This window comes from Solea senegalensis, linkage group LG16 (assembly GCF_019176455.1).
Source record: "Solea senegalensis isolate Sse05_10M linkage group LG16, IFAPA_SoseM_1, whole genome shotgun sequence".
NCBI classification, from domain to species: domain Eukaryota; kingdom Metazoa; phylum Chordata; class Actinopteri; order Pleuronectiformes; family Soleidae; genus Solea; species Solea senegalensis.
Window position 1 is genome coordinate 8,194,891 of NC_058036.1, and position 19,396 is coordinate 8,214,286.

At 38.5% G+C, this 19,396-nt stretch overlaps 2 protein-coding genes across 2 annotated transcripts; one reads left to right on the top strand and one right to left on the bottom strand.

Annotated features, from left to right (window-relative positions):
• The first annotated feature begins 1,672 nt into the window (after window positions 1–1,672).
• arg2 (arginase 2) lies at window positions 1,673–10,651 on the top strand. The gene is made up of 8 exons (XM_044047502.1): window positions 1,673–2,061; window positions 2,872–2,944; window positions 7,127–7,301; window positions 7,577–7,736; window positions 8,207–8,301; window positions 8,395–8,499; window positions 9,252–9,388; window positions 9,502–10,651. Exons 1-8 carry the CDS (start codon window positions 1,945–1,947, stop codon window positions 9,690–9,692), a joined length of 1,053 nt encoding a protein of 350 aa, XP_043903437.1. The 5' UTR covers window positions 1,673–1,944; the 3' UTR covers window positions 9,693–10,651.
• Window positions 10,652–11,360: 709 nt separating this feature from the next.
• vti1b (vesicle transport through interaction with t-SNAREs 1B) lies at window positions 11,361–19,375 on the bottom strand. Its single transcript, XM_044047504.1, has 6 exons — window positions 19,105–19,375; window positions 18,920–18,978; window positions 17,999–18,196; window positions 14,424–14,597; window positions 14,125–14,186; window positions 11,361–12,527 (listed from the first exon to the last, which is right to left on the bottom strand). Exons 1-6 carry the CDS (start codon window positions 19,199–19,201, stop codon window positions 12,434–12,436), a joined length of 684 nt encoding a protein of 227 aa, XP_043903439.1. The 5' UTR covers window positions 19,202–19,375; the 3' UTR covers window positions 11,361–12,433.
• Between the last annotated feature and the right edge of the window lie 21 nt (window positions 19,376–19,396).

Sequence of the window (19,396 nt, forward strand, 5' to 3'; positions counted from 1 at the left end):
AACTCCATGCAGAAAGGCCCTTGTTCCAACCGGGGCTCGAACTCGGGTCTTCTCGCTGCAAGGCGAGAGTGCTAACCACTCCACCACCATGTGGCCCTCATTAGAATCAGTTAAATAAAAATATTTGTCCAATACTTCCTCCCTGACTGGAGCCCTGACACAGTCACTGGACTGAAATACAGCAGCAGAGTTTGTGATGCTGCTCACCACTTGCAATCGCGATCAGCAGTGTCGCTGAAGTACACTGGACTCCTCTGTTAAATATTGAGATTTTAGACATTTCCCTGGTAATTGTTGGAGATTAACCCACATTTAGTCTTTTTAACTGATCTACAGTTTGGCTTGATTCTTGTGTGGTACCAGGTAATATCACTAGTGGAAACACAACTTAACTATGCCGTGCCGAGGCAAGGCAAGGCAGGTAGAACCAAGCTGGTGGAAACACACCAATAGATTCTCTAACACACTTGGAAGGGAATTGAGGTGAGAACATTCAGCTGCAACATGCAACTTTGCCAATAAATGCAGCTACGTTGAACACACTGTACCTTCAAACAACCTTAAACATTTGACTTTGTGCTTTTTGGCTTTGTTAATGTTTTTTTGCAAAAAAGGCTACAGGTAACAAACTTATGCATGTACTGTAAGTTTTGCCTGACACGTACGCTCCACTTTAAAACACTTGATGGCGCCAAATACCTTATATAGATGCATGTGAAAACTGTTGTCATTACTTGCACCCTGTAATACCATCGATCTGTCTGTCTGTCCATCTATTTATCTATCTATCTATCTATCTATGGGCTGTTGTTAACATTGTATTTTGGGTTATAGTACATTAAACTTTATTGTCTACAATGTGTAAAATTGTCTTTGTTATTGTTTTTGTTACTGTTTAACCCATGAGTAAACCATACATAATATTTTAAAACTTTCTTCAAATTCAAATTTCACTTAATTAATTTCTTGTAAACAACCCAGCAGTTGTAAAGAAGTTCCTCTTAGGTCTGTTTGTACCTGATCAAATGGTAAGGATTTATTTCATTATTGATAGAAATTTGAAAAAAGTACAGTGGAACTTAAAAAGTGATTAAAAAACTGTTATCTTTTAAAAAGTGGGTTACCTATTTTAAGTGTACATATGTATGTCAAAAATATGTATAAATTTTTTCCCCACAAAATTCAAATGTACATTTTTAGTTTTATTTTATTTATTATAGATAGATAGATATATAGACAGACAGACAGACACACACACACTGGTTTAGATTATGAAAGATGGTTGTTGTGTGCTTGTGTCTTATCCTGACATCAGATATGTGTTTTGGTTTAGCTGGACTCATGTGGACTGAACACACCCACTCACACAATCAGGTCAGACTCTTACATGTAAACAAACCCATCATCCCACAGTCCACTGCGTCTCTGGAAATTTCCACTCATTGTGGATGAATCTGCAGTAGAAAAAATAAAAACAACAAAAAAAAATCTAACAGCAGTATAGCTCTAAGCCACGCCCAATCGACGAACCCACTCCTTTAGTCTCCTGCCATTGGCTGATCCGAAGGTGTGTTTTCAAGATGACGTCAGAGGCTATATATGGAACACAACGTTCTGGTTAAAATGGCTCAATAAACGCGTGGATTTCAAGTCACATTCGAACACGCCTCGTGTAAACACAGACTTTATGAGTGGATCGTTGTTGGTGTGTTCGTCTCTAACCTCTCACCGGTGCAGTTCTGACTAACCAGCTCATGAATATTCAGCAGGGGAGTCTTTCAAGGACCGCCCACTTCAACCGACGCGGTTCAGCATCATCGCACGCGCAACATCCCTGGCGCTTTCATCAGACTTTCCTGGTCCGCGAGGAAGAACGGTGCGATTTGGACTGGACTCTCTTCTCTAAATATCTATATAAAAAAAGACAGTAGAAAAGTAGTAAAGATGTCTTTAAGAGGACAAGTTTCACGTCTTCTCAGAAATCTACTCAGCCGCGTACACACTCAGCAGAGCAGGGCTCAATCTGTGGCTGTACTCGGCGCCCCGTTTTCACGAGGACAGGTAAAAAAACGCTTTGTCATCGTCACTTTCTTCATTATCATTATTATCACTGCTGAATGAGCTTTTCCAACGAATATTTTAACGTTCATTTAATGTCACACCATCGTCATTTTGCGCAGTGTTAATAATTCATAGGCTACGTCAAAACGGTCGGCTCGTTCAGGACATTGATTCAATGAGTTATAACTCTAAAGTTATTGATACTACTCTAAGTATTCAACATTTTCAGTCATTTTCATTTCATTGAAAATAAATGGAATCGTCGTCTGCATTTGAACGTGGTTTACAGGCAACAGTTGAAAACCTACAATTCTGAACTACATCCCTCAAGTAGAAGTGTATATGTTCCTCCTTTTTTTAAAGTGGGAGTGCTAAGTTTGATATTCTCAACAATTATTTTCCCATTTTGTCACTATTAACATTCTTTAGTCGATTTCAAATATTTTGGCTATGATTCTTTTTATGCTATTTATACTTTTGGAAATATTAACTTAGTTTTTTTCAATTGAAAATTAATGGAACCCTCGCCTGGGTTGAAGGCAACACCATGAAAACTTTTTAAACTAAATTTTTTTGTAGAAGTGTATATTTTCAGTTTTTCCTCTTTCTTTTTCAGTCAGGAATGCTAATTCTCAACAATTATTTTCCTATTTTTTCCTACAATTCCTGGCTCAGCATTCTAAAAATTGGAGTCAATGACATTCCATTTTGCTCCGAAATGCACTTATTATATTGTTATTACTGTTAACCCAAGTTTTTAAAATGGGTCTTGAAGATTCATCTGACTTATTTTCGATGGTGTCTTGACAGAAAAGAAGAGGTTTGGAACACGGGCCAAAGGTCATCAGAGAAGCAGGACTCATCGAGCGGCTCTCCGGTTTAGGTAGGTGCAGTCATTCCCAGACACTTGGTCGGGAGTCACAGATGGGTCACACAAGAGATTATTCTGTGGAATGCATGATTCAGCAGTCAACAGCCACAAGAAATTGATGATTAGTGAATTAAAAAATGGTCTTGGCAATGTCAAAATCATATTTGATGTTGTGTTGCATAAATGGGAGAAATGTTGAGGACAATTTTGCTGTGGTCATGATTGTGTGTGAACAGTGTCGCACTGGTGAGACAACAGGCTGGATGGAGTTACGTAACAGATGGATGAGTGGATGGATGGATGAATGGCTGGATGAACAGAAGCCTGAGCAGCATTTAGCAGATTTAACTTCTACCACCGGTTTGCAGTCAGCAGGTTATATCAGCAGGAGACAGTAAATATAAACATCTCTTTCTATATATATGTAGTCATGTGGTGTTTGTTGCTGCCATGTGTATACACTGTACATATATGATGTAACTGAATGCCTTTAAATAGACTAAATGTACAGTATCGTCACTGAATATGAAGCAGAATTCAGGGCAAGGCATTAGATTAAACAGTTCTATGATAATGAGTCAACGGTGGCTACACACATTGCTCCATTACACAGACAGTAAAACGATACGGGGAGAAAACCACTGCTCTCTTTCTCTCTCCCACACATACATTCTTGAACAGCAGTCTCAGTGAGGACACTCACACGCCAAGTCTCAACCCGGAAATAGCCCTTTTGAGTTGTGAGTCACACTGTCCTAACTAACTGTCCAAGAAATACCCTCAGTTCCCTTAGATTATTATTTTTGGTCCTCACAAATATATACATACAAGTACAAACACACAGAGTCATTACATGACTCGGTGGTGACGGCATCAGTCAAGGTTATTTCCTCTCATCTCTTTTTCCACGGTTGCCACATGTCTGGCGCGATCGTCATCCAGGTCGCACATGGCCAGAGTGAGACAGGAAGAGGACGGCACATTTCTACTGCAGGGGTAGACTCCCCCCTGCAGCACTGCAGCCACACAGTTTGATTTCCCCTCTCATTATGCAGTGAGACAAAGGGAAGGGAAAGAAGGGAGGTGCAGACACTGGGAGGGAGGAAGGGAGGGAGGGTGCCTCAGTCAGAAAGAATGGGTTCAACGGGTTTGCATTTGTATTGAAAGGATTGAAGACTTGAGTAAGAGAGCCAAACAAAAAAATGTATGAATTTGTAAAAGACGAGCTGCTGCATGCTGTAATTGAGATAAGGACAATAATTGAGATAAGGACTTTCAACTCAGGCGGCTTAAAGTCTATTTGTGGTCGAGACACTGATAAATCCGCTATCAATATCAAGGACACTGCAGATTAATATGGTGTCACGGAACACTCCACGTGTTTATTATTATTTTTAAACAGCTAAGAACCCCTTACAAGATAAATAGATAACCTTCATGTGTATCCCTGATTTAAATTTGATGATGAATAGAGAGTCATTTATTACTTTGAAATTTGTCCGAAAGCATTTTGTTAAACAAAATAAGCAAAAAATAAAGATGAAGGCCGATAACAGGGATTCAACAAGTAATGGATAAATAAGGGATTGTTGTGTGTTGTTCATTTATAATTAATGATTTTATTTGAATAAGATAAGAGTAGACGTTAATCGAAGGGATATGAAAGGATAATGGAAATAATAGTAACAATATTATTTTTATTTTAATCAATTTGTTGAAAAACGCTGAAGAATTTTGGTTAAAGAAAAGGAAAAAGAAAATATAAATATACAAGTTCATGGCAGCATTTGAGAGCCACAAGTGAGTCCAACAAATACTATACCGTGTTGTTATTCATTTATAATGAATGTTTGTTTGATTCAAATAATATTATTAGAAGTGAATCTAAATGGGTATTTATTTGACTTTTAGGATTTATGAACCGGTGCATATTATAAAGTTAAAATGAATTTACAATTTAGTTCACACTGAAGAATAAAGACCTAAATACACTATATCATGATTATTTAAATGGATTCACCTGGGAACTTTTCATGGACCATTTGACCATTGTTTGGTCCCCGGACCTGCACTTGAGAACCACCCAAATCAGAAGAGATTCAACCAATGAGTTAATGTTTTTCTGATTAAGATAATAATATTAGTTTACCCAGAGGGATATTTATTGTACTTCCCAAAAGGTAAAACTATTTGTTACTTTTACTTGCATTAGAAATAAAGATATTCTAGTTAATCCCCAAGGGGGAAATTGCAGTGTTACAGCAGCATAGACAAGGCAGTAAAAAATTTAATATATTCTCAATAAGCAAAATACACAAATGAAGACTAAGAAGAATGGCTGAACTAACAGGTTAGTCTTACAATAAGATGTGCATTATTAAACCACAGTGTATTGAATCCAGTATTATCATAAGGAAGAATTTAAGTATCCAAAGAAAATAAAACCACTACAAGCCTTAACAAGGTCACTAAAACTATAACAACACACTGTACGTGTCCATTCCATTCCATCAGGAGATACAAGAAAAACTAGGTTATCAGGTGTTAGATAATGTTGCTGTGAAGCCACTTAGGACAAACAATACCTCAGATATTTAAAGCACAATACTTTAAAAAGTGTTTGGTGATTGTTGGTGCTATTTCTGTGTGATGTGCGCACCACCATGATGGATCATGCAAGCATGTGACAGGACACAAATACCTGTGTCTACGGTGTAGCCAATTAAAAGCTGGAGGAGGTCATGTTCTTGCACAACAGCTTATGTTTACGGGTTGATGGATGCCACGCTTGGAAACAGGCCTTCAGGCTGCTGATCTGCTCATGTAGACGAGCTGTTGTGTAACATGTGCGGTCCTGTCTTCCCTCATCATGTGCTCAACAGGTGTGTGACTATATTGTGTTAGCTGACACCGACAGATGACAAAGTGTACACAGAGTTTACTACAGTGCGTGAAAGTCGGGTATAGTTTCCATAGGATAAGTGCACGTTATATTTAAAAAATATAGGAGACATATTAGGATATAAGTGTTGGTGTCATGGTGACATGATTTAAACATATTTTGTAGTTTTAAAGGTCTATTGTGTAAAATGTAGGTGAAATTATTTGTAAGATAAAAATAGTTATACTAAAGGCACTTTTCCACTTTACAGTTCTAGCTTGGCTCAGCATATGTTCCACCTTAGCGTTGCTTGTCAGTGTTTTATATTAAGTGCAAAAAAAAAAAAAAAAGTTAGAAATCAAATGTTTTCCAAATGCCCAATTCAGTTACGAGCAGTAAGAGAGAGGTGTCACTTTGCTGGAGTATTGATGTCGAATTGGCAGCACTGGAAAGTTTTACTATAGCTGCTGTCATTAGTTAACATGAAACCAAACACTAACTGAACTTAATACAACACCGTCTCTTAATCGTCACACTCTCTAGTTGTAAAGAAAAAAAAATGAATATAATCAAATCAGCAATGGCTGGGATTTGATTGTGAACATCAAGCGTCTGTGAACTTGAACTTGACAGAACAGGGTGTCACTGCTGTAACAGTTGTTTTGAATTGTCCTGCAATAGGTGCTCATGATTGCAACAAGACAAGGGCTATTCCTGTCCCGTCTAAGAATGGTAACAAACTGCACTGGTTCCCCTTAGATCAGCAGAGTAATGCGACACTGCCATCGGGGCTCACATTGCCAGATGAACCCCCAGTATAGTGGATCACATCACTTGTTTACTTCACAGTCTGTTCCCCCGAATATGACTGGAAATAGTTTTCAGTCTGCAAATTGTGTGACCAGCTAAGCAAAGAGTGAAACTGAAGCTGTTGTGAGAAGCCCATCAGATGGAAAGTGCTCCGTCACAAATGTTCCACTGGCATCAAATGACTCAGCATCTTCAGACTGCAAGGCCAGACCGGTGCACGTGACGTCCTGCTAGAGAGGCTTGACATTTTGCTGGCTTTTCTAGCTCAAAGTGACGCCTGTAAATCTCATGATACAAACATAGACATCAAGGCTGTGTCCTGATGATTAAAGAGATTGTTAGGAAGCATCACATGTCACATTCCATCCATGCCACGGATAGTTGTGTTTCCATTAACAGCAATCCTAGATTCGACCCCTGCTGAGTCATTTGAAACGGCACCAAAAGAGTGACTCTGCAAAAAGTGGCATCTTCTAATGGCGGCTTGTTGTCGGTTCCCACAGATTACTCGGTCCACGACTTTGGCGACCTCAACTTTCACCACCCAGAGAAAGATGAACCTTACATGGAAGTGAATTCCCCTCGTACAGTGGGTGCAGCAAATAAGGCCCTGTCTGGAGCAGTGAGCAGAGCTATCGGTGCGGGCCACACCCTCGTAATGCTCGGAGGTGATCACAGGTAAAACTATCTCAGGGGATTGGAATGTACAGAAACTCAATAGCTTAAAGTTATGCACTTGTAACTGCTAAGTCAGTCAGTCAGTCCCTGACATCTGGTCCTTCAGATGAACCCCATACATAAGCTAAATCAATTAGCCTTGTCAAACCTTTGTTTGTCCCGTCACCTTTTTGACAAAATACCTAAATAATTATCACTTACCTTTGCTACCGACCTTCCTGACAGACCTACATATCTGCATTTAAAAGTATGCGCTGTTCTTTTTCCATTCACAGCCTTGCCATTGGATCAGTGAGTGGCCACGCCCAGCAGTGTCCCGACCTGTGTCTCATCTGGGTCGATGCTCACGCAGACATCAACACACCCATGACCTCTCCCTCAGGAAACCTCCACGGCCAGCCTGTGGCATTCATGCTCAAAGAACTGCAAGACAAGGTGAGGCTTAATCTTCATGTGTAAATGATTTCAAACAAAGGCATCATTGAACTGCAAGCCTCCTCATCCAAATAACACCACCCTTTTTTTTTTTTTACCATGAAATTAAAAACATATATATATATAATGAGTGCATGGGGGGGACTACAGTTGCCTACACTTTACCAGAAAGGATGAAATCATTCTTTTACAAGAAGACACCATTCTTTCATCACTTTCTCTCCACTATTTCATACTCCCTGTCGTTTCCTTTTTTCGTCTTTGTGGGGTAATGCATTGACTTCATCTGGGGAAAGTCACACACTTGGACTGGTTCATAGCGGCGCAAGATGGCGGCAAACCCCTTACCTAAATCACGCAAAGTGTAGTATGTCCACTCCTAAATGTAACACGCGGGACCTTAAAAAGTAAAGCCTGTCTCTTTATATGTACCACAGTCATATTTCAGTATCGCTTTGTGTCCATCACAGATGCCAGCGCTGCCCGGCTTTTCCTGGCTGAAGCCATTCCTCTCTGCGAGGGACCTGGTGTACATCGGTCTGCGGGACGTGGACCCTGGAGAGTAGTGAGTAAACACACAAGTCCATCACTTAAACTCATGTGGCTGATGTGAAGCAGGTTTTTTTTTAAAAATTATTATTCTTTTTGTTTATTGCAGCCACCTCCTGAAGAACCTGGGTGTCCAGTACTTCACTATGAGGGACATTGACAGACTTGGCATCCAAAGGGTGATGGAAGCCACGTTTGACCATCTTATGGCAAGGTACATCAATGTCACAATGACATCCCTCCATTATACGGTTCATGACTGTGATTCTTTTTAAAGTGTAATATACTAAGGTCCAGAGTGTAGTGACATCTAATGGTGAGACTGCAAAGTGCAACAAACGGAGAACTCCTCCACTCACTCCTCACTCTCCCAAACATGTCAGGGAACTGTGGCGGCCTGCGCATACCAGAAAGAATGTAAATACTAGTTCATAACTCTCTTAGTTCCATGGTTCTCAAACTGTGGTACGTGTGGACTTCCTCTGGTGGTGCTTCTGGTGGAGGAAAATCAGAAATACTGTTCTACTGTTTGAACCAGAGTGTGTGATCAGGGTGGAGGAGGAATTTTGACCGCAGTGTGTAGAAAATGAAACAAATAATAATTAGATTCATCTTATCGCTCACTCCACTTTAATCTAATTTCACTATACCAGTGTGTGAAGTATTCACACCACTGTATTTTAATGTTGGTGATAATGGTGTTATTTTGAGATCTCAATATTTTCTCAGGTGGTACTTGGTATAAACTGCTGTCTTTGTTGGTTGATGTGTGTGGTTTATGAGGGTGAAACCGTGGACTGATTATCTGTGGAGTTCTGGCTTAAGTTTTGTAGAATACTCTGTATCAGTGCTCGCTGTCGTAACAGCAGCTTTAATAGTTAGCAAATGTCATTGTCTATGATAAAGTCACATTGTTGCCTATTTCTGTATCGAAGTCTCACACTTGAATTTTCTCACCTTGAACAGAAAACAGCGACCGATCCACTTGAGCTTTGACATCGACGCCTTCGACCCGTCTCTTGCTCCCGCCACAGGAACTCCAGTCAACGGAGGTTTGACCTACAGGGAGGGAATCTACCTCACAGAGGAAATCCATAATACAGGTGCAGAGGGACTACAAATAAACAAGCTAAGCTAACAGATGCTTTTGTTGTCCGACTGTGTACTTCACTTACATCTGTTCTCAGTATTAACTTGTGACTGTGTTGACGTGCAGGCCTGTTGTCAGCCATGGATCTGGTAGAAGTGAATCCCGTGTTGGGGGCCAACCCCGAAGCCGTGGACGCCACCGCGTCGTTAGCAGTTGACGTCATCGCGTCATCTCTCGGACAGACGAGAGAGGGAGCTCACGTGTCCATCGACGAGATTCCAGTGGCGAAGGACGACACAGAGCAGCTCCGCCTCTGAGACCAGGAATCGCAGCTATGAACTTTATGGACATCATCCCGTGAGCATTCCGCAAGTTTTTACTGAGGACTGCAAAGACTGATTCTAACAGTAGAGAAAACCTTTTGTTTCCGTCTTTTTGCTGTTTATTGTAGTGTTTGATGATGAAACCAGTGCGAGGGCTTCACACACCTGTGGAGAGAAGCTCACCCCCAAAAAAGCCCTCAATGAAGAGACTACTACAAGTGTTGATGGTGATACTACTCGGTTTAACTGCAATACTAACTTATTGTGTCGATAAAGTAATAAGTTAAGTATTACAGGACCCGACTGCCACATGTTTATTATGTGGTTTGTGTATAAGAGACTGAACCTGCCTTTAAAAGGTATGATAAATCAAGACTTAGTTTAATGTCCTCTACATGGACTGTCTAAACTGCTTTGTGCCAGTTGTAAAAACTAGTAGTGATGAGTGTGCACTTTTGGACCAGGCGTGGTAATAGAATTTACTGAAGGAGTTTTTGTATTTACATAGTGAACCTATTGGAACAGTACTTGTACTAGAACTACTGCATGTATAGATTTCCTGACTAAGTATTGATTGATTTCTAGCTTTTCTTACAAAAGCTGTGGAAAGAAATGACTATTTGTAGACACATCTGTCTATGTCTGATGTGATGAAAGATTTGTCCTTGTAACAGAGTTTATATTTTGGTTTCCCATAAACGTGTTTACATTTATCGTTTGTGTGTACAGGCGTCTTACTGTCTCCTTGGTTTTGCTACAAAGTAATTTAAGATACAGAAAGTAACTTTTTGAGCAGTGTATTTGTTTAAAAACACATTAGCTCACTCGGTTGACAACTCATCGACCCAACCAAACAACCCATTATAATACAGAGACTGGTTTCAGTTTGATACAGTTTTGACAAAAGCTCACATAGTGTTTTTGAATCAAATAAAATTTTTTCTGATACAATTCCCAAGTTTCCTATATTTTTTTAAATGAATTTATTATTAACATTTGCCTTTTACTTAAGATTTCATAATAAGACATGCATAAAATGAAAGTGGTTCAATTATCTAATACATGTCTCTTGATTTCATAATAAGACATGCATAAAATGAAAGTGGTTCAATTATCTAATACATGTCTCTTGGAATTGGCTGGTTTACCTTTTCAAAATAATACTAGGTGTTACAGAAATGGCAGAAAAGAATTGTTTGTATGATTGAAAAAGTATGATTGAGGCTAAAAAGAGAAAACAAATGTCATCCCAGTGTGTGATTGATCATATGTAAAGGTCACTCCTTAAGATGCCTTCTCAGTAATAAAACACAACAAACATTGCAGCAATACATTTGTAGATACAAGTTTGACAGTGTGAAGGACTTTTTTGCTTGTTACTTTAAGTAAAAAATAGTCTGAAATATTCTAATGATGCAGATGCTCTTGTCCCAACTTAAAAAGTGCAGGAAACACTGGTCTAAGTGACCAGGATTGTCTGTGTCAAGTTTCCATAGCAATAAAGTTGGTAACTAACAGCTGTGTGGCGAACGTGACAAATTTGAATTCCCATTAAACATGGATCAGATGAGTACTTCAAGGAAAACAAGGCCAATATTTGGCCTATATTAACATCATTACATAATGATTAGTGCTTAACAAAAAATGAAGTTGTACAACCAGTAAAACTGCAAAAGAAAATGTTTTTTTAATAGGAAAGTGAAGGCAAAACAAACACGCCACCTACCATGATGCTCCACCTCTTTCTCAAAACCAGTCACTCCAGCAGGGCATGATATCTATGCGGAAGAACAACACTGTGGCAGATGTGCCACTTCAAAAACACAGCAGTGAAAACAATTTTATCACCCATTATGTGAGAATTACTTCCATAGTAACAGATGCTGTTTACCCAGTGTTATGCCCGGCACTAACCTGGCCTGGTTTTGGGCTTTGGCCTGTAAATAATTCCGGTGATGTCAGTTCCACAGCTTATATATATATATTTTTAATTTGTCCTGCCTGGCTGCCTTCCTGGAAAGAACAGATAAAACACAAACTGGGAATGAGAGATTAACTTTAATGGGTAGACTGTAATAATGGGACATATTTCTAATAGTGTTATTTGTATTATACAGTGATTAGACTTCAATAATAATTGTGAAAAACATTGCATCTGTCTCCACCATCTGGATACTTGGCACCAAGACAAAATAGATCCAGCTAATGCCATTTTTTAAATTATACTTTTGGTTTAGTTTGAAAAAGTTATTTAACAAAAATAATAAAAGAATTGCAATCAGAGAAGGCTGTTGATGTCTATTATTATTTGTCACAAGTACTATCACCAGAGAATCTTCACATGACAGAGTGAGTAGACTGAACGCTGACTTCACTTAAACCTCACAGACAATCATGTCCAAAGAAAAATCCCTCCCATGGGGCATCACTGGTGTAACAGTCTGATAAAACAGTGCAAATTTCAGTTAATCCACAAGGCTCCTGCAGGTTTGGTCCACGGACAGGTTTAAAGACATTATTCATGATGAATACGCTTCACCTGTTCGTGGACAGAATCCACCATCAGTAAAGGTTCGTTTAAAGCTGAGTCTTCTCATTGTCCTTGTTTCCACTGATGGAGAGAGCGGAACAGTGTTATTGCTACTGGACAGTGGATGGAGGGAGATGTAAAGAATCTCGTTTGTCCTTGATCCAGAGCATTCAAAAAAAGACTCTGTGGAGGTGATGGAGTTTACTCATCGTCTGAAGAACTTCAGGTAGATCACAGCACCCAGGATGGCCAGCTCCATTAAAATGATTACACCAAGAAGTAACTTATTTGTCACCAACCTAGACAGAAAAAAAATGTTCTGGTCATTATTCCACAGTTCTTTACAAGAAACTCATACATCATGAGATTTTGGATAAAGGGTGCAAGAATTATGCCATATCCACACAGAAACGGAACTTTCCCCACACCATCCTTCACTTTTTAATAAACACGGCATCATTTCAAGAAATGTCTTCATACACATGAAACCCCCCAACACGACTCGAAACACGTAGCGTTTTGCAAAAGTTGTGTATTTGATGCAAACACATCACCCATTTTATACCAACATTGGCTGCCAGTAAATTTTAGCAATTATTTTAAGATTTTGCTTATATCTTTTAAAACCTTGCTCCACCTGATTTAGCAGACATTTTAATGATGCGTGAAAATGACTGAGGGTTCTACGTTCATCAGCTTTTAGGCTAATCGGCTACTGGCTGTCCCAGGCCAAGATACAAACTGTGGGGTGATCGTTCCTTTGTTCCTCCTAACTTCAGGAACAGGTTCCCCACTGATTTGCGTTCCATCACTGACCTGAAAGTTTTTAAAAGTAAACCCAAAACATATTTTAAATTGTTGTTTTCCTTACTGTTTGATTGTGTATTTTATTCCTGCTAAATAATTAAGTGTTCTTTCTTTCTTTCTTTTTATGAGAATCACTTTGAGTACATCTAAATGCTGCTTCCGTGTGGATAAAAAGCCGATATGAAAACATTTTTGGCGGATTCCCTTGCACTCATTCTGGTGTGTCTGGGCCTTCAGTAACATCTAATGGTGAGACCGTAAAGTGCACCAAACACAACTCCCACACACTTCATTCCCCAAGTGCTTTATAGCAGTAGTTTAGCATTATGGTGAGGCATGTTTAACCTTTACCATTACAACCGGAGAGTGTGGGGCTGAGGCCGTTACTCATGTTATGATGTTGGCGTGATGTTACGAGGACACTGCTAATAAAGTTGCATACAATGGATTCACATTTATTATTATAGTTAAAAAATACCAGTTTTTATGCAGGTCATATCATTTTATTATGTTGTATTTATCCAACACACCTTAAAGGCTGGTCCGTGAAAATATTGTCTTTCACGGACCAGTCCGTTTAGCGTTAGACAATGTCAGACTGTAAACCGGTTTCATAACACTCTCCTCCTCTCCTCAACTCCCCCTGCTGTTTCCTCCTTCTTTGAATTTTGCATCAGACTTATGTGGATGGAAACGTTCTTCATTTGCACAGTTGGCTTCAGCTTAAAAATCTAAAACATGCGTGAAACATGATGGCGAAAGATGGCGGCCTCATACACGTAAGGAAGGCTCATTCTGAGACGATGAAAACCAAAATATTTTTAATTAAAGCAATAATACAAATACAAACATATGGGCGGGTAGTATATTCAAATTTTGCCAATACGCCCTCCCAAATGTTACGCAGTGGATCTTTAAATTATTTTTATCGTATAAAAGTAAAACACAGAAGGAACGCCAAGAGACAACTGAAAAAAATCTTCTGTAAATTTGATTTCAATCATTGACAACAGTGACATTATATAGTATATCAATTATATAGTATATCAATATTGACAGGAAAAATAATCATTAAATAATTTCACCTACCGTCGAGACATGGAACGAAGGATTTTCCGACTTCGACTGAGGTTTTCTCCGGTGTTCACCAACTACACAAAAACAAAAGACAAAAAGGAGATTTACACAACCACATTTCACAGCTGCTCCCAATATTGACGTAATGAAAAGCACCACTGGTCATGGGAGCATACAAAACCTAACTGTGCTAAATTACATTTGCTGAGTAAATAGCCTCAGAGTAAATAGACTGTTCATTTATGTAAATGTGTGTCCCATATTTAAATTTTAAAATATCATCTCATCACAGACTTAAGCTTCCAGCTCACTCTGTTTCTGCTTCGGTCCAGCTGTTCTCGCTGCTCTCCCAGCTCCTCGATAATGTCTGTACCGATCTGATCCGTCTCTGCAGCGATGCGTTGGCTGCGTTCAATGCTCTGGCTCGCATGGTTCAGAGAATCATTGCCCTGGAGGAGCAAGGCTCTCTGGGACTGAAGGTGTGTCTGTATACATAAGCAAAAGTCAGTCAGTCAGTCAGTCATCATCTAACCGCATTATCCTCCACCAGAGGGTCGTGGGGGGTGCTGTGCCAATCTCAGCTACATCGGGCGATAGGCGGGGTACACCCTGGACAGTTCGCCAATCCATCGCAGGGCCACACACAACTAGAGACAAACAACCATTCACTCTCACACTCACTCCTATGGTCAATTTAGAGTGTCCAATTTACCTAATCCCCACATTGCATGTTTTTGGACTGTGGGAGGAAGCCGGAGTACCCGGAGAGAACCCACGCACACACGGGGAGAACATGCAAACTCCATGCAGAAAGGCCCTTGTTCCAACCGGGGCTCGAACCCGGGTCTTCTCGCTGCAAGGCGAGAGTGCTAACCACTACACCACCGTGTGTCCCCTTAAGCAAAAGTAACAAATATAAACAAATATAAACAAATATAAACAAATATAAACAAATAAACCAACACGATCTTTATGACAAGTACAAATATTTGTTTTCTGAGAGAAAATGTTCTTTTCCTTGTCTTAGATGTTTAGTTTTGTGAAATTATACTCAGGTGAATTTTCTCAGTAAAATGTCTAATAGGTCTTCACAGTCTCTTACAAAATAAGACTTTCTCGTGTTACGCAGGATTTATCTTCAAAACAAAAGCAGCATAAAATGTGTAAGATTCCTGCTTTTAGGCTGCGAGACAGACACAGCTTTTAAACATTGTTGCTAAAGTCTATAAAATGTCTCTGCACAGTCAAATTTAACAATTTATCACGAGCTACTCTTTACCGCAGTCATTCCCAGAGACTGGGTCAGGAGCCACGGATGGGTCACAGGAAATGTATTTTTGGTATGCAGGTTATTTAAAACATGCATAATACTGGTGCTTATTGTGAATTGGGTCAGGATGGTTTGGCACCTTCAAAAAAAGGGGGGAAACCAGATCAGATATAAAATCAGATGTACAAACATAACTTATTGTATTAGTTATTTAATTAAGATGTAAATTATGAATATATGGGCCATTCTACCGAATTCGTGCAAAGTCCAGAGTTGGAAACACATTTTCAAAAGTTGTTTTTTTCCAAAAACCTTGTCCATACATATATTGTACCATATTTCTATGGTACATATCTAATAAAGGCGCAGTCAAATTTCATATATTAATGTCTGCCTGTTCTTGAAATGTTTTTCAACTCCTGAAATGTGTCACTACCGTAACACAGCAACACACTGCAATAAAAACCATTATATTAATCTGTTAATATTGTGTGTCCATACACCCTCTAAAGAATAATTTTAGTAATTTATTATGAAGGGTTTTACAACTAAATCACTTAAAATTATTTTTTAAACAATATTTCAAAGTTTATTTTCTAAGACTCATCAAAATTGAAATGCAATCTTTTTTGTAAAATGAATTACACTGATCATAGAGATCTCAGAGTTCATTAGTTATTACATTGAATGTATATTTAACCAATAGTTATCATTAAATGTTATTTAATGACTCAATTCTTATTTTATTTTACAAAACATTCAGTGTTACGGTAGTGACCGCACTGTTACGGTAGTGACTGCACTGTTTTGCTCATGACCACAGTATACCTTATTGCTTAATATTAACTCATAACCTGCCTTTTAATGTGAATTTTACAAACACAAATGTTATGTCTCTGATAGGTGAACTTTAGATGTGGGTTGTCTGCAGTCGTGTTGAGAGCTGCCTGTGGGAGCTGCCTAGTGTTTCTCTGAGCATAGAAACGAGATTGTATTTTCTGAGCAACCTGCTTGTCAATGCGCTTCTTAATCCATGTTTCTCTTTATAATTGGCAGACTTGTATTTTTTTCTGCAAATTGTGCATGAGTGTGTTATGAAAAAGAAGGGTCTTTCTGCTATGCACAGGAACTCTGTGCTTCCATACTTCCTTCTGAGTTTTTGTTCTTGCGGAACATTTTGACTTCTCTGGCCTCATGCACAATCTATGGCACCGTTTTCTATATTTTTCTTTCTTCCATTCAAGTTTATTTTTCTGTGGTCACGCATTCCAATGTCTCTTATTAGTCTCACTAGAAGTGCGTGGAGTAACAGTCTCACTAGAAGTGCGTGGAAGGTGAGGCGGCATGGGAGAAGGCGTGGCAGAGGGTGTGGGAGGTGGCGTGGAAGTTGTGCACAATCTCTCCACCTCTTTTTGACTTTTCACCAATAGCCTGTGATGTTGCTGTCTTTTTCGCCATGATCTTCTGACCTTCCTTTGCTCCCTGTCAGATAAATCACTGATAGATTTGATCTTTCCTCTTTTCTTTCGTTTCTAGTTTTGTTCTCTTTCCTTCTGTCCTTATCATATTAAACATTATTTAGCACTCTGAGATTCTTAAGAATGAAATGTGCTTTACAAATCAAATATAATAACAATATTATTATTATTATTATGTTTTAAGAGTATAATGTAATAATAATGATGAAAAATGTCCTTAAATATGTGGAACATTACATGTTGTCACTACCATAATGATTATGTCACAACCGTAACGTTACAATTTGTTACGGTTGTGACTGTTACGGTTGTGACATTTTTAGCTAATTCCTAGCATAACTCAAACATGCTAACAAGTAATTGGCTAGGAACAGATGTTTGAACAGTTGTACACACAACAAAACATAATATTTTGTTTTGAGCCCCCAAAAGTGTATTTACTTGGAGATAATATGTGTACGGTTGTGACAATTATTAATGTAACATGCTGATTTTCAGACTTTGGAGCCCATTTACTTAAAAATTATGAGAGGTAATATCTCACCATGCAGCCATGAGGGACAGGGATGCAGTGTCATTTCTTGGTCAGAAATTCTGGGGTGTGACTAAAACCAGGCTCCACCCATGTGGTAAAACAACTCGTGTTACGGTTGTGACATGAAAGTGTGGGACAGCATTTTTTAAAGCATGTTTTGTAATTTAAAAAAAAACTTCAAAATGAATCTAAATGTTTTACATTCTGTTTAAAAGAAACCAAACATATATTTTAAAATACACCATTGGAAAAAATGACAAAATTCTTTTAAGTATTATTTTCATGGATTGAAATTTAGGGCTTAGAGATTGGGACAACTACTTCCCAATAGAAAGTACCTAGGAAGGTAGCATAAATGATGATTTTGTATATATTTAGCTTAATTACTAAATAGTTACAGTCTTGTGTTTACCTAGATCATAACATGATCTTAGTAAATATTGAAGGTCTGATTTCTTAATTGTTTTGTTAAATATTTTTTTTATTGTGGGACAGCAATTTGCACGAATTCGGTAGAATGGCCCATATACATATATATATATATATATATATATATATATATATATATTTACATACACTCACACTTTATTTACATACACTCACACTTTGCTGGTTTTGAGATGAATAGATGCCATGATGACTTCCTCCCACTGGCTGTGAAGAGGAGCCAAAGCTCGAAGCAGAGTTTTTCATGTCCCTCTGTAGTTTAGCCAGATCACGACGGTGCAGCCGCAGTTTTGCTGTCATCGAATTTCGATAGGAAGAAGGAGCACCACGCAGCTCCTCTTCCATTCCTTGCAACTGGAGACAGTTAAGACGGTTTTGTTACTTACAGTGCTGTAAATAATACAGTTTTGTTTCAGTACATTTCCTAGTTGGACTGCGACTTATGATCATTTTCATAATTGGTAAATTATTTTTCCTGATTACTTGAGTGGTTGTTTCATCCATAAAATGCAATAAAAAACATTTAAATGTCAATTATTGTTTCAGCTTATTGTCACTGAGCAAATACATGAATCATATACACACTAGGGCTGCAACTATCGATTATATTCATAATAGATTGATCTGTCGATTATTTTCTCGATTAATCGACTACACATTTGGTTAAAAGAAAAATGCGACCGTGCTTTTCAAATGTGGAAATGATGATGTTCTCTAATACCTTGTTTTGTCCACAAATGAAGATTATTACGTGTTCATGATTTCTTTGTCATATGTCGTCAACAAACCAGAAAATATTCACATTTAAGAAGCTGAAAAATCTGAGAACTTGAAAAAAACCACTAACTGATCAATCACACTAACCCAAACAATTCATTAGAACTTAATTGCCTTGATTGAAATCTTTCTGATGCTGATTCTGATTTTTGTAAAACTCTTCTGTTCTTCAAATAAGAGTATAATACTATCAAACTAATTAGACTTAAACTGACAATTACAATTAAGCTAAACTGATAAGTTAGACACGATTTATAAGATATTAGGTGTAAAACAAATATTTAAGGAAATGTAGCTCACCACTTCCTCAGCCTCCCCCTGTCTCTCATCGAAGCTCCTCACCAACCTCTTCCTCTCCTCTGAGGATCATTCAACGCAAATGACAATCAGTTTTAATGCACATTTTTGCTTTTAATAAGGCACTTATTCTGTCCTTTGGCTGATTTTAGCTTTTAAACACAGCAACAATAAATGACAGTGTTTACCTCCATAGCTTTTCAGCGCTTTCTCTGGAATTAGCTTTAGCTCCTCGTAAAGTGATTTGTAGATGTCGTCCAACTTCTCGAACTCTTCCGACGACATTGTATCTTGACTTTCTAAACAAAATAAAACATGAAAAACCCCCAATAATAATAACAATCCCACCCGTTTAAAAAAACAACCCGTTAAGACTAGTTTAGCCTTTGATGATTATCAGATTTCCACTCTTCCGCATGATGGTCCTCGTGACCGAGTGCCTTCAACGCCAGACCAAAAAGAAAAAAAGAAAAGAAATCC